The 14,953-nt window shown below is 35.9% G+C and overlaps 1 protein-coding gene across 6 annotated transcripts in view; it reads right to left on the bottom strand.

Moving 5' to 3' along the window:
* Positions 1-14,953, bottom strand: part of LOC145670229 (putative peptidase C1-like protein F26E4.3) — a 402,759-nt gene that overhangs the window by 11,775 nt on the left and 376,031 nt on the right. For all 6 annotated transcript variants that reach the window (XM_081738638.1, XM_081738656.1, XM_081738664.1 and 3 more), the window contains 3 exons: positions 7,732-7,795; positions 4,154-4,355; positions 1,517-1,812 (listed from right to left, as the gene is read on the bottom strand). In XM_081738638.1, the coding sequence (XP_081594764.1) occupies positions 1,517-1,812; positions 4,154-4,355; positions 7,732-7,795 (562 nt within the window). The remainder of the gene's footprint in view (positions 1-1,516; positions 1,813-4,153; positions 4,356-7,731; positions 7,796-14,953) is intronic.

Below are 14,953 nucleotides of genomic sequence, written 5' to 3'. Positions count from 1 at the left end.
AATAAAGGGAAAATTCAGGGCCAGCTCTGCGTATTTTGACACCTTAGGCGCAAAATATTTCAGCGTTCTCTGTGATATTTCGATGTATCTTGATTTGATGATATGATCTCTTTTTGTTTAGGTAAAGACCCTTTATCTAATTTTTTTTAATAGTCTCAATACCCTCCTGACCAGAACATAATGTTATTTCGATTTCTGACCAAAACATAATGTTATTTCGATTTCAATCAAGTACTCAGTGAAGCATTAAAGCAAGCTTTTACGTAGCTTGTACAGTAATAGTTGTTCACCCTATTAATGTTACAAACTGCGTAAAAGAAAGAAAAATGAAAAAGAAAGAAATCACCCGCCGCGCTGCCCATAGGCGGCTGCCTAGTTCGCCTATGTGGACGAGTCGACCCTTGGAAAAATTTGTTTCTTTCTTTTTTTTTTTCCCGAAATTCTGTCAAAACAGTAACCGAGTTGAAATACTGTATGTGGAACACAATGCATGAATTGCAGTCTTGCATTAGGATCAGACAGGTTATAGAGGAACTTGTGCAGAGTATAATAATATGAATCAAAAGATCTTGGTGCCCGTGCCCTGTCCGTTCGACAGGGGAGCACCATCTCTCTTTATACATTTACAGTTCTGTCTACTTTATATGCAAGCGAAGTTATTTCTGTCAAAGTCGATGGTTATCCTTTATTACACAGTTGATATTTTTTAAAGAAATATAAAAAAATAGAAGTTTACTTGTGGCCTCTAGTTGTACTTTACCTGTTGAAGCTGTACGTACTTTACCTGTTTTGAAAACTTTATACCTTCTACACAGTAGCATCATTTCAGATTTTGCCAGAGGGGGAGGGGCAAGATGCTCCACCAACATAAGAATTGCACGTTTCTTATGACTGCATTAGTATACAATCGATTAAAAGGTATGGACTTCTCAAACTCAGAGGGAGAAATTGCTCCTTCTGCCCTCCCCAAATGACGCACCTTCTTCTATACTACAGCTTCATATGAACACATTCAACATAAAAATTTCAAGTAGGACAGATTTGACCGAAATGAGATATTATTCTTCTGTTTTCTTTGAAACAGGGGCATCATTATCCCCCCCCCCCTTGAGTTTGAGATGTAAGCTATATACATTTTAATACATACTACGTGAAAAACATGAAACTCTTTTTATTTCGAATAGTCTCCTCCCAGCAAAATCTTAAATGACCTCACTGCTTTGAAATGTACTGTAATTTCCGATACATAATTTTATTTATTTTCTCTTCAAGTCACATGAAGTAGAACTCGAGACCATGATACTGGATTCTATTGTGAATTTCTCGAAAGCTAATAACTTGATAGCAAATACTTTTAACCAACTTCTTCGTAACCTATCAATGGCTTTTAGCTTTTTGGAGGCAAAGATAACAAAAGATAATGGATGGCTATTGGTATCAGATGACCATCTAATAGACAGACCCTCTCCACTTCAGACTTGTTGTTGTTTGTCAGAGCAAAGTGCTGTTAACTTACCCGACCTTTCTCATGAAGATCCACGCTCGGTCCAGATGACCCCCGTGGCATGCCTGCTGTCCACGGCTGTTGCACGAGAGAAGATGTTGCGGTGATAATTCGATGTTCTCCAAGCCTTCGGACATGATGGCGAATCTATCAGAGGCGACACTGGTTGTAGACACGGCCCAGGAGGAGCCGCACCACCCTTGGTCCTTTACAGGTTGAATCCACCCTCGCCATTTGGTCCTGGCGTCGAAACTTCGTGGTAGACGCTTCGGGTCGAATGTTCTCTTTACAGGATTCATTTTCAATACCTGAAATTAATGATTTATGCTTAACATTCCCTGATCTCGCGTGTTTCCAAAATATCTTCATATCTTATCTAATTTAATATAAGTAATAAAATAAATAAAATAAGGAGTTTGTTTGTCTGTGTGCGGCCTGGGCACCAGACGAGTAGAGTTACCAAATTTTGGTCACGGGTACCTTGGTATAGGCCCCCAGACTGAGACAAATCGTTTTTTTTCTTTTTTCAAAATTCGAACCAGGGGGACGTTTACCGGGAGATGTAAAAGTAATAGAAAATGACCGATATTTGTGTCAAATTCATAGTTTTTGCGGTCGATGAGATCAATGGTGAAACTACGAACGCATTCACTTCCGAATTCATCCCATTTGGCTGATGCTGGGGTCACCGGGGGGAGGGGAAAACTGAGACGTGTAAAAATAATCCAATGACCAATATTAGTGTCAAATCCATAGTTTTCGCTGTCGCTGAGATCAAAGGTGACATTTTCATTAGCAATGACTTTCAAATTCAGCTACTATTGTATGCGGTCTGGGGGTTACCTGCGGGGTGAAGTTACCGAGACATGTAAAAATAATCCAAAATGACAGATATTAGTGTCAAATCCATAGTTTTCGCAGTTGCTGAGATGAATAGTGATACTCCCACAGGTGTTGACTTCCAAATACAGCCCTCATGCGAAGAATGGGTATTTAAGCTAGTAATGAATATTTCGAATTATGTGTTGTCTCGTTTTAATAATTTTTTTGTCATCTACTGCATTAGATTTATGATTATATTAAATATGACATAGAAACGTTAGGGAAAAAGTTTATGAAGAAAATGTACAAAAAATCCAGTATAGTAAGTCTTTCGAGCAAGCACGGACCCCGAATTTTTTGTTGCGAGGAATTCAAACTTTGGACGGGGGTTCCAATACTACAAACCACGTCTTTGAAGTACTGAACGGATATTATTGTTCATACGACAAGACTGTAAGTAATTATAAAATACTCCCACTTATATTTTCAGGAAAAAATGATAGAACTAGATTGCTTAAGAGAAAGAGTACAGATGAAGTATAAGATCAAATTTGCATGTTACATCAATCATCTCCCTATTAAACTAGTAGAGTTTTATTGAGAAAGTGTACAAATTTATGCGGGGTCCGGTTTTCCTTGGGGGGTCTGGTACCGGTGAACCCCCTCCGTGCCTGCACATTTGCTTTCGAGTAATGCTTCCTGTGCCCTACTCGACCAACAGTTGTAAATTTGACAACTATATGCCTCCTTGATTTGCTACCTCCTTGATTTGTTTTGTGAACATACAGGGCAAATCAAGATGATTGACCCGATTTCAGAAATTTATTCTGTGAACTCGTATATGTTATTTTAAGACGAACTAAGAAAGCTAAACGGCCAAAATTTTCTTGAAACATATCACAAGTGTTCTAGTGAGGACCTAGTGTAACACGGCACACGTCAAGCGGATAGTTTATCTCCTGCTAAACCTTAAGTTGCGGTTAATATCAACAATTCATTTCATGCTCGGTGGTGACTCCTAGCGGCAGAAAGTGGAAACACTGCGTGGAAACTAAACTTTGAAAGTTAATCTTTCGAAACGCATGTCTCACAATAAATTATATTTATTTGATTTCACAGAATAAATTTCTGAAATTGGGTCTATCATTTCGACTTGCCCTTCCTTATCTTTTCCATTGGATCACTGAATAAAACGGGAAACCAAAGCAACTAATTTGGCACCGTACAATCATAAATCTTACATACAGAATTACTAAACTTAATTTTAAAAAATTTATATGGTGCATCATGTGCGGCTCTACCATATAACCAGACGTGATGTGCCTTTCCTTCTTGTATACGGGGGCCGCGGTGGCTCAGTGTTGGAGCGTTCACCTCTGGTGCTTGGGCTCCCGGGTTCCATCCCCGTCCCCGCCAAGTGAACTTTGTGGTGGACAAACACCGTGTGCATGGGTTTTCTCGGGATTCTCCCGTTTCCTCCCACTTTTTTCATTCCACCGTTTCATTCATTACTCATCATCACCGTCTCCTTTAGCCTAACCGGCATAACCGTGGGACGTAAAACTCAAAGATTTCATTTTTTCTTTCTTGTATACGAATATACAGAACGCTCGAACATAAATTTTTAGCTACGGAGCTTGGTTGCTATCCTTGAAAGTTTTGGCGCGGAATTACAATGCTTGATGTGCCTTCTAAGTTGTCTGGACTCAAACATTATGCTGATACTCAACATTTTTTTTTTTTAATCCACAACCTAACCCATATAAATTCTTTCAATGAACTAATTAATTTCTACAAGTATACCAACTCAATAGATAGACTAATTACCGTTCTTTCTGGCTGCAGTGTTCCCAGTCTAAGCTGTAATCCATCGTTCAACTGTCTTCCCCAAAACATGGAATAGTTGCCGGCTCGCCAACCCTGAGACACTGCGTTCACTCCAGTCATCACTTCCGGATCAATGATACATAAATTCCTTTCGCATAGAAACTCTAGTTCGTTGGGGTTCGAAGGCGATGTCTGACACTTGCTGCAAATAAGAAATAACTCAGTTACTATTTCAGTGTATTTATTTTTCTTACTCGCTATGCTCCTTACCACTTTGCAGAGTGTCACTAAATACCATATAAAAGAATATAAAATATGCTGAAAGTAAGCAAGATAGTATTTAAAACCTTTATTAATAAATTAACATAGACTACGTTTCCAGTAGGGTTGCCAACTTTTAAAAATTGAAATACCGGACACTTTCATGGGGTACGTATAGTCTTAAGATTGTGACATCATCTCACGTCAAAAATGTGAACAATCTGAAAGTGGATACTTCACACAAAATTGAAGGATATAGAGTTCGAATTTAATAACTTCAGTTGTTTTAGAAGCATTTATTAAATTTATTTATTCCAGTTTTGGTTGAGTTATCACATGTAATTTTTGTAGTCTACCATCAATAATACATCTTATTTAAAACAGAAAAGCAACTATAATTGGCAATATAATTATGGCATGCACAAAGCATACTTAAGAATTAAGTCTTACCAGCTTCGTTGGGGCTGATAATGTCTCACAATGCCTACATACTTTTATTGGATCTGAATGCATTATTTAATTGGAAGATGTAGCCGAGGATGAGGCAGTGCTAGCTGCACTCTTGAAAATGTACTTTTGTTGACCTTTAGCAGTTTTGATAAATTCAGTAAATTTGCCTGCCTTCAACACTTCAGCAAATTCCGCGAACGACAGGTCGATATCAGAGCAAATTATAAGCTCTGCTTTAATCATGTTCATCGACAAACGATTCCTTTGGTCACTCCAAAGATTCTTCATAACACTTGAATACGCGTTCGAAATAGCAGTTACTTGGAGGTACAGCGTACACATGTTTTACAATATTTAGCAAGAGGAAACATTGCCGGACATTTAACATTCGGTTTTGAGGTCGTACCGGACACTGGACAAGCTCAAAAAGCAAACTGTCCGGTAAAATACTGGACACTTGGCAACAACGGCGCCGACTTTCCAAAATTTATGCGGGTGCGGGACGTGTTAGCGTATATGTTTTCAAGGAAGTCTTTATGTTTGATTGATTTATGTTTAGTTAAAATCTTCTTACGAACACTGTCATAAAGAGTTGTGCTGTGATAAAGTAAAATATACCGGTACTATAAGGATAAGTCAGGGCTGCCTTTAGCTCAGTCGGCAACACAGCTGACTTAAACGCAAGAGAAACAAGTTCAAACTTGGGTCCAAACTAAAAACCTTCTGGGTGCCGGTGCCCCGGAGCACTCACGACTTCGGCGCGCACGCTTAGTAACCCTAATTTCCAGGTCTCCCTTTGCAGACCATATACCTGAGTGCATAATTCATAACGTCATAATTGTTGACTGCTCAAATTTCCTCACTACATGAACAGTCTCGAAAACAACTATTAGATCAATTGAGAGCATTGTGGTACAATGATACCGCCGTGGTAGTTAAGCGGTCTGAGTTATTAGGCTGACGATATGAAAAGTGTGCTTCTGAGAATGAGATCATAAAAGTCGGAAAGTTTTTTTTTTTTTAAGTAGTAGAGCGTTCACCTCTAGCGCAAGGGGACTGTAGTTCGATTCCAGACCGCCTGAGTTTGTAGCGGACAACTTCGTAACAATGAGTTTTCTAAGGGTACTCCCGTTTCCTCCCACATTCTTGTTCCACCAATTCTTTCGTGATTATTCGCTTGTTTCTCATGTCACATCACCATTAAGAGGCCTTATCACTGCGAAATTAAAATACCGCTAATTTTACAGTAACTATGTGATATCATCAAATAGATAAAAGGTAATCAAAATCTGGAACAAGATCCTGTAGAGAATATTATTTTGCATGAGGTACCGTTATCACGAGTCCCCTAGTAGCTTTCCGTTGGCAGCCATTCAGAAACGCGAAAATAAATGCCGATTTTCTAAATGACTGGAAATCGAAAGGAGATAAGACAGTTGTGATAACGGTATCTCATGTAAAATAATATTGTCTAGGGAGCTCTTGTTCCACTTTTTCATTATCTCTTATCTAGTTGAAGATATTGCATAATTACTGTAAAATTAGCGGTATTTTAATTTCGCAGTGATAAGAACTCTTAGGGTTGAAGTTAGACAACCCAACCAATCTAAATGACAAGCTGGATTGCCTAACAACCCTGGAGATGACAGGAGACCCGTATCAAAATTTAGGATCTTTCTTTTCTGGTTGACCAAATGAGAACGCACTGTTCTTCCTCCAGGCACCATTTTCATTGACATTCAGTTTAGGCAGCTTTTTTTATATCATTAAAAGTCAATAAATTAGAATTGCCCAGTTATAAACTTTAATTGCAAGTATTTATTTATTTAGTTAGTTTCTTTGTTTCAGTATTCAATTCTTAGAGATCGGATTCGCAATCGAAGTTTCGTTTAAAAATACAGACTTAAAAAAAGTAATCATAAATTCGTTAATGAGATGAAATCATTCAATAATTTTATTCTTTCCCGCTAAATTTTGCTTTTGTCAGCTTTGAGCAAAATGGTAATTAAAATTAAAATGGTAGCAGGACAACAATTGCGCAAGTAGTGTTGATTTCACATTTTCCCTTGGGGGAAAGAGACTTTCAATGTTTGTCGACTGAAATTTAACTACGCAAAAACACTGATAATTCACATAGAGTACGATTTGAGATATAACCCTGGAGAAGAATTTCATATCTAGGAAAGGGGGATTTTCCTCTGGGCTAGCCCCTAGAATTACCACTGTGTGCTACTATTATACCGTACCCAAAATGCTTCGTGTGGAGTATTGTACTGAATGGGGCAGAAATATGGACATTATGCAAAAAAAAAAAAAAAGAAAAGAAAAGAAAAAGAAAAAAGAAAAAGAAAAAGAAAGAAAAAAGAAAAAGAGAAAAGAAAAAAGAAAAAGACTAGAAGCTTTCGAAATGTGGGTGTGGAGCAGAATAGAGAGTATTAGTTGGGACAAGCGGAAGACGAATGAGAGGGTGTTAGAAATGGTGGGGGAGAAAAGAACACTTTTAGATATTATTAAGAAGAGGAAGACAAACTGGTTGGGACATTGACTAAGAAGGAACTGTATCATGAACGACGTGCTAGACGGTATGGTGGCAGGAAAGAGAGGGAGATGGAAAAGGAGACTACAATTAATGGACGATATTGAAACAGAACGTGAAAAAGACGAAGAGGTTAGCGGAAAACCAGAGAGCATAGAAGCTTCTCAGTTACTTCAAGTGAGATGCCAATAATGGCAAAATAACTATGATGATGATGATCGTATCTCTAATTTAGAACTGAATGATTTTTGAATGCTGTGAAAAGAACAGAGATACAACGTATGACTTCAGGAAAAGCGATTGATTGACGATTATAATGTAATAAACTTACCACTCGTTACAGTTTATCTTTTTAGTTTCTCCATAATCGTAGTATCTGCCGTTGTAGTAACACCCTACAAGACAAAGAGAAATAAAAATGAATGAAAATGCAAATACAAAAGACAATGCAGTGCACTTAAAGAGGGATAAATATTTTAATACAAGTATTACAGTTCTTTGATCTACATGAGAAACTTTTCATGTTAATCTAAAATAAATTCAAGAGTTAAAACATGTGAACGAAACAGTGGCGTGCGGTGATTTTTTTTCGAGAGGGGTTCGAGAACAAGTTGCATAGACTACTTACTATTTAGGCATGAGCACCGAGTAGCACATGATCGTCATCTGTTGTCTTTGTGCTTAGTAGTCACGGAGCGCCGAATAGCACATGATCGTCATCTGTTGTCTTTGTGCTTAGTAGTCACGGAGCGCTGAATAGCACATGATTGTCATCTGTTTTCTGTCCGGGTAGGAATGGAACGCTTCACGACGGAACAGTGTGTTGTCATTGTTAAAACATACAAATGAGGTGAATGTTGGGCAGAGACTGTTCGCAAATACCGTGGAACTCATACGTTATACGGCGCTCCGTAACTACTAACCATAAAGACAAGAGATGAAAATAGCTTATAGTGCAGTGCTGCCAACTTACTAGAACAAAAATGGCGGTTATTTCAAAAGTTCCGTTCTTTATAAGACACACCCTTTATATAGTTTTAATATTCAATTCAAAACTTGCATGCAGTTTATTGTACATGTTAAAATTCAGTTCAAAATCTTTTGTCGTCGCGAATTCTGCCCAGGAATGTGGACTTTAAATTATATGAAACAGTAACTATAATAGCTGCGAAACACTCTTGCTTACTCTGCGGGAAGAACATAGACTGAAAATATTTGAGAATAAAATCCTGAGACGATTATTCGGACCCAAGAGGAACGGGAATAGGGAATGGCAGAAACTTCACAACGAGGAACTGAATAATTTGTACCGTTTACCAAACATTGGTAGGGTCGTCAAGTCTAGGAGGTTCAAGTGGACAGATCATATAGCGAGAATAGAAAAAAAAAAGTTGGAACGCTTTCAAAGTCTTAACTAGAAATCCAATCGAAAAACGACCATTAGGAAGACCTAGGCGCAGATGGGAGGACAATATTAAGATGGATCTCGCAGAAATAGAAATACAAAGTAAAAACTGGATCCAACTATCTAAGGATAAAAGTCAATGTAAAGCTTTTGTGAACGCAGCATTGAACCTGCGGGTTCCATAGGCCGTAGAGCTAGTTAGTTAGTTATTTGTAGTGGCACTTGAACGCATGTTGCGTCTTAGTAGTAGAATAACAATTTATTTTAACGTTTCATTGAAAACGTACTGTATTTCTAATCAACCAACGATCTGGTATGAGTTAACCCACTAGTTGTCGGAAAATTACCTCAGCTACTTTAAAATATTTTAAATTTCTGCCACTCTGTAGATCTAAATCGATTTCCAAATATTAATGAGCTTTTCTCTATCAAATGATAGATTTCTAAGTAATTTCGAAATTACTTCACATCTTATAAGTAAGGCACATGAAGCAAGGTAACTACATCGATCCAAAGTTTGAAGATGTCTTTTAGAATCTTAATAACCATCAACACAACAAAGAAAACTGTACCAAAAAGTAACACGGAGCAGATATACTGTATCATGCAAAAAAAAAAAAAAGCGAATGTTAATATGAATGGTATATATTCCAAACTATTTCGTGGTGACATTTGCCCTTCTTGCACAAGAAAACATCCATTTATAGACGCTAAAATTGAAGAGTATTTCATTTTTGCCAAAAAGTGCCATCGACCCTTTAGACCCAAGCCACAGATAAATGAAAAATCCGTAACCAACATTTTCTACAAAATACTTTGAGACATATAATCTCATATATATCTATTAGATAACATAATTAAATCATTGTTTTTCATTAATTATGATTCCTTTAAATTGTAGAAATTAATTAATTAAAGGCTTCCAAAATTTGAAGTAAACAAATGCGTTTATAGATGAATTATGGTCATATTCTGATGCATATGTTGAATATTATGTCTATTGCATGGCTGATCACAAAGGGAACCATAACTCAAAAATACTTTCTTTCTTTATAGAAGGGCCCCATCTCTCCTTCTTTTCTTTGTACCCCACTCTTTTATCTTTTCGCATTTCTTCTTCCCTTCGAGAGAGACAAACACGGAAAGAAGAGAAAAGGGGGAAAAAAGAGAGAAGAAAGAAAAGGAGAAAGAGAAAGTCAAAAAAGAAAGAGATAGAAGAGTCAAGAGAGAGAGAGAGGGTCCTTTCTTCCATCTTCTTTCTACAGGGAAAGCTTCCTTTCCCACGAGGGGAACAAAGAGAGAAGGAAAGTTTATCTTTTCTTTTCTGTTCCTCTCTTTTTCTCTAAGATTCGTCATTGAAATGTTACAGATCAAGAGAAAATAATTTCAAACTACTCACAAACTTTTAAGACTTATTTATAATACGACAAACATGCTAGTCTGTAATGTTAATTCCTAACAGTACACGGTTAAGCTAACAGGTGTCACTAGCTGCCTGCCTAATTCAATTATATGTCACTTGAAACCCCCAACTACGTTACTCCTCCTACATTCTGGTTATAAATTGTTTTATTGGTCGCCAAGGCAATTGTAATAAGCCTAACGGATTTAAATGATTTATGAAGGTATTAAAGTTTTAAAAGGCAATGGACTTCCGAAATTATATTTTATTTTCTTTTAGTTATGTGACCGTGTCCAAAACGGAGGATGAGGACGAGTGGTTTTCAATTTAAAAAAAAAAAAAAAAGAATGACACGAAATTACCTTTTCTAAGGTAATTCCATGCTGTTGTTTGCTTGTAGTATCAGAAAGTCGAAGTTAACAGTAAATCGGAACTAGGCCGATTCATATTCAATTACGCCATATAATTGAATATGAACCGAGACCCTCCTTGGTAAGCTGCGAATTGATATGAATGTACTAATCATATTTCAGAGTGAAATCCTAATAAAATGGTACCGTTAACTTAAATTACCGTATTCATTATTTTCTTCTATCATGATGATGCACCACCTCATGTTTTATTAATTAGGCTTTTGATGGTAACTCTATTAAATGTTGATATTTATGGATTTCCAAGTTTAAAGTGATTCTGTTGACTTATCATAGATTACTAGTATCACACCAAAACTATCTTATTACATATTCCTAAATTATACTAAACACTACAGTCAAAAGTCAGGTACTACTCACTACTAATACATGTTGAATCAAATAATTCAATTCCACAAAACATTTTAATAAACGAAATATTCATTTTAACATACAGAAAAAGATTGGGAGAAAAGAAAAAAAAATGTATAACAGAATATAATAAAATTCGAAAGCAAGATTTTATAATCTTATCATTCGTAAAACAGATTTAACTAATGAGTTTTAAGAAAACGGTGTTACATTTGAGATTATTAAAGTATCCAACACATCGGTAACCAAATTATTAAAACATAAATGAAATTAATATACATAGATATATTACACATTTTAGAAAGTTTCGTAGCTTTTGCGTATGTGAAATTTAATAAGCACGTCTAGAAAACAAAATCTGCTTCTTAGCTCCACTATTAGTGTGGCATTACGATTGATACTATACAAAAAAATATGGTTGATAATAAATCGTCCAATAGTGAACCACTTCCGTTAAGATACTTGAAAGGGTTTCAAGTTAGCAAAGTAACGAAAGATAATAAAATAAAACAAAATTCTTGAAGAGGTTAGAAGTAATTAGAACGTTGAGTCTCTTCGCTCACATCCACTTAAATCTTAAATCATTTGATTAAAAAAAAAATCTATATCGGGTCCTATGTCGATTAGATCGTAGCTCAAAATTTCACTAAGAGTACCCAGCACACTTTCATAAGTATATATATATTGTCCCTGCTTCTGATCAGCGCTCCAACTGATCTGCTTGGAGGAACCATATCGGTTTACTTATTTAGACGTATCATACCTAAAGAAAATTAGTTTTCCACACAGAAATCATAAGTCTCATCCGGGAATAGCATATTTAGTCATTATAAGGGATTTTAAATGGTGGATTGTAGTATCAATTATAACTTCATGAACTAATATGTTTCTGCTTCCACTTAACATAACGACCACAAAATTCTTAGATATATATATTTGGGACAGCTTCTTAACTTTTATTTCACTAAATTGAAAGGAAAAAAAAATTATAATTTGGTATTCCTGAGTGCTTGGTTTATACTGTTACTATATTACTTGCCATCACTGATTTTCGAAATCACTATTTCACTGAGAAGTCGATGCATAACTATTTCTCTTCACCCAATTTACAAAATTTTAACAGTATTGAATGATGCGTATACACAAATATCGTACTATGAATTGTATTAAAATCAGCAAATATATATTTAAAAAAAAAAGTCAAACAAAATATGGCTAGCACCCCAGATGGCAATTCGAACAATGTACTGGTAGGTCGGGACTCGACAAAAATCATGTAGAATCGGTAAATACAGGGCTAACTTTACATTTCTTTACTTATATCAAACATTTCGTAATAATTAATTATATATTTTTCATCGTAACGTTACCATTCCCTATAATCATATAATAAATACATCACAATTTAATTTTATTTTCAACTCCCTTCCCACTGCGTACAACATATTTATATAGAATGCTCTGTGGCGCTAGGAAGCTTTACTTCATTATATATGTTACAAAATGACTTTGGGTGAACAAATCGTTAAAACAAGGCTACTTCAAAATTAGGTAATGAGTAAAAAATAAAAAAAAACATAGTATTTGTAAGATCAATAATTTTCTCTAAATACATTCAAATGTATCGACAACCGTAACAAATAGGAGGGGAGAGAACAAAATCAGGTTTTATATTGTGATTCTTCCTACACAGAATGGGTATTTGCACTCAGCTCGACGAGGAAATACGATGTCAGTTAAGTTATATCGCAAGAAACCGGAAAGGAAAACAAAAAAAAAAAAAAAAAGTGTATTGAAATGTTAATCTGCCACTGAATAACCCAGCTCGCCATAGTCCAGACACACGACCGAAGAAGGTAGCAGATAGGCCCGAAACGTAATCATTGAGTATAAATATATGTATATTGTGTACAATACAAACCAATATATAAACAGGAAAAAAAAAGAAGAAAAAAAAAAAAGTTAACAACCACTACGAATTGACGCTCAAACTTTTATATAGATATATTAACATATTTGGGGAAAATAGGGGGGATATTAAAATAAAAAGATAGTTTAGAAGAAGAAAAAGTCAGGAGTCAAAATAAATTCAGGCAAAGTTACTTAGTTGAGAGTAAACGAAACTGCGAGTCTTTTTTTTTTTTTTTTTTTTTTTCCTTTTCCAAGACAGCAACTATTTTAAATGCCAAATATATTTTCCCCTACTCCAGAATATCGCTAGCATTAATTTAGAAAATTTCCCAACTCGTAGTTCTCGTTAATCATCAACACATGCATAAGTTTCAGGCTATGAAGAAGAAGTAAGAACTGGACATTGTTAGTTTCCCACGCTTAAAAAAAAAAAATTTAAACATTCGATAAATATCCAAAATATTTCATAAACTCCGAACGAATACCGCCCCCAAACATCGGGCGGATTGAAATGTCCCGACATGACCGCTGGAATTGCTGTGTCCTAGCATGGAAAACCAAGAGAAAGCACCCTAGGCGTTACCCTTAGGTTCCCCGCGCTCTAGTCGCTGTAATCTGCCAGAAACGTCCATGTCGGTTACGGCCGACTACATCGGAAGGTTGGGTTTGCCTGTTTAATTTTGAAATATTCTATATAAACAAAAAATCGTGGTAGTTTTAAATGTCCGTAGAAGACAGGAAAATAGTAAAGCACTGACTCCAATCTAAGAAAATAATAAGAAATAATAATAATAATAATTCAAAATTCCGACATTTTGGGAAAGAAAACTGCCAAAAAATCCCAAAATGAGCTCACAAAGACATGCTCGCTACAGACATGCGCCGCGTTTCTAGAACGTAAGAGGAAAAAGGGAGCGGCGTGTTATCTTAAAGTAGTGGGAAGTCAATAATAAAGTTTGAACATCATCTCTATCGATTTTCTCCTTGCATTTAACAGATTCCGAAAGTACGAAAACGAAATCGCAGAAAAGCAACAAATTTGCATCCTCCCAAATCAACACACACACATACATACAACACGTTGTCTACTGCACGCCAGAAACACACCACGCAAGTCATCCGCTTGGAATAATGTTTGGACTTCGGGATAAAATATTTCTTTGCCGTTCGTCAGAGAATAAAACTTAAGTGTAGACCATAACTTTCATAAAACAGTTTTAGTTGACCATCCGCATTAGTGAGATGATATCATGCACTTGTGCCTAAAGAAAGTGGTAGGGTAAAAAAAAAAATCCGATATACATGAAGTGTATATACTGATGAGACCTACTTTGACACTATATCTGAACAATTGTCAGTTGTTCCATTAAGAAAGTTCACTATCATGCTGTTGGTTTCTACCTAAAGTCTAAATTTCCTTCACTGCAACTTCTTACCTAATTCAACCAAATAACCTTCCTTTCCCAACGCGTACCGAATTATTCAATTTTGTCAGCAACAAATACAGTTAGCGCAAGACGCCGAAATATCACACGCACTCATCATTACACATGTACTTCCATTAACCGTGGCTTATACTCAAAATACCATGGGGTCTTTATCAATATTCTTATAAATTATCAATGGTGTTGGGCCCGAGAGTCTCTCACTTGTCGATAAAACATTTATATTTATATTTATTTATTTATATTAGTATTACATTACGTTACGGCCACAACACGGTCAAATACATTTTGACTTTATTTACTTTTACACTTATAGACCGCCACGAAAGTATACTCTTATATTTTTTCTTAATGTGAGTAAATGTTAGCCAGGTAAGTGACATGGCTAAGATTTACAATACGAAAACATACTCTCTTTTCTGCCGTCTTGAAATAACTGGATTTGCTTGCAATAACTGGATAATACTCTTTCTTACCCTTTCTTAAATTAATAACGAATTTAAATTTCTACATGAAATTACCAACAGCATATCAAGATTAAAACTTCATATTTAAATATAACCCAAGACCACTTTTTTTTTTTTTTTTTTTTTTAAGCGTATAGCTGC

The sequence above is a fragment of the Thermobia domestica genome, chromosome 2 (assembly GCF_964235325.1).
Source record: "Thermobia domestica chromosome 2, izTheDome1.hap1.1, whole genome shotgun sequence".
NCBI classification, from domain to species: Eukaryota; Metazoa; Arthropoda; class Insecta; order Zygentoma; family Lepismatidae; genus Thermobia; species Thermobia domestica.
Note: the sequence above shows the minus strand (reverse complement) of the source record. Positions and strands in the feature narration are given on the sequence as shown.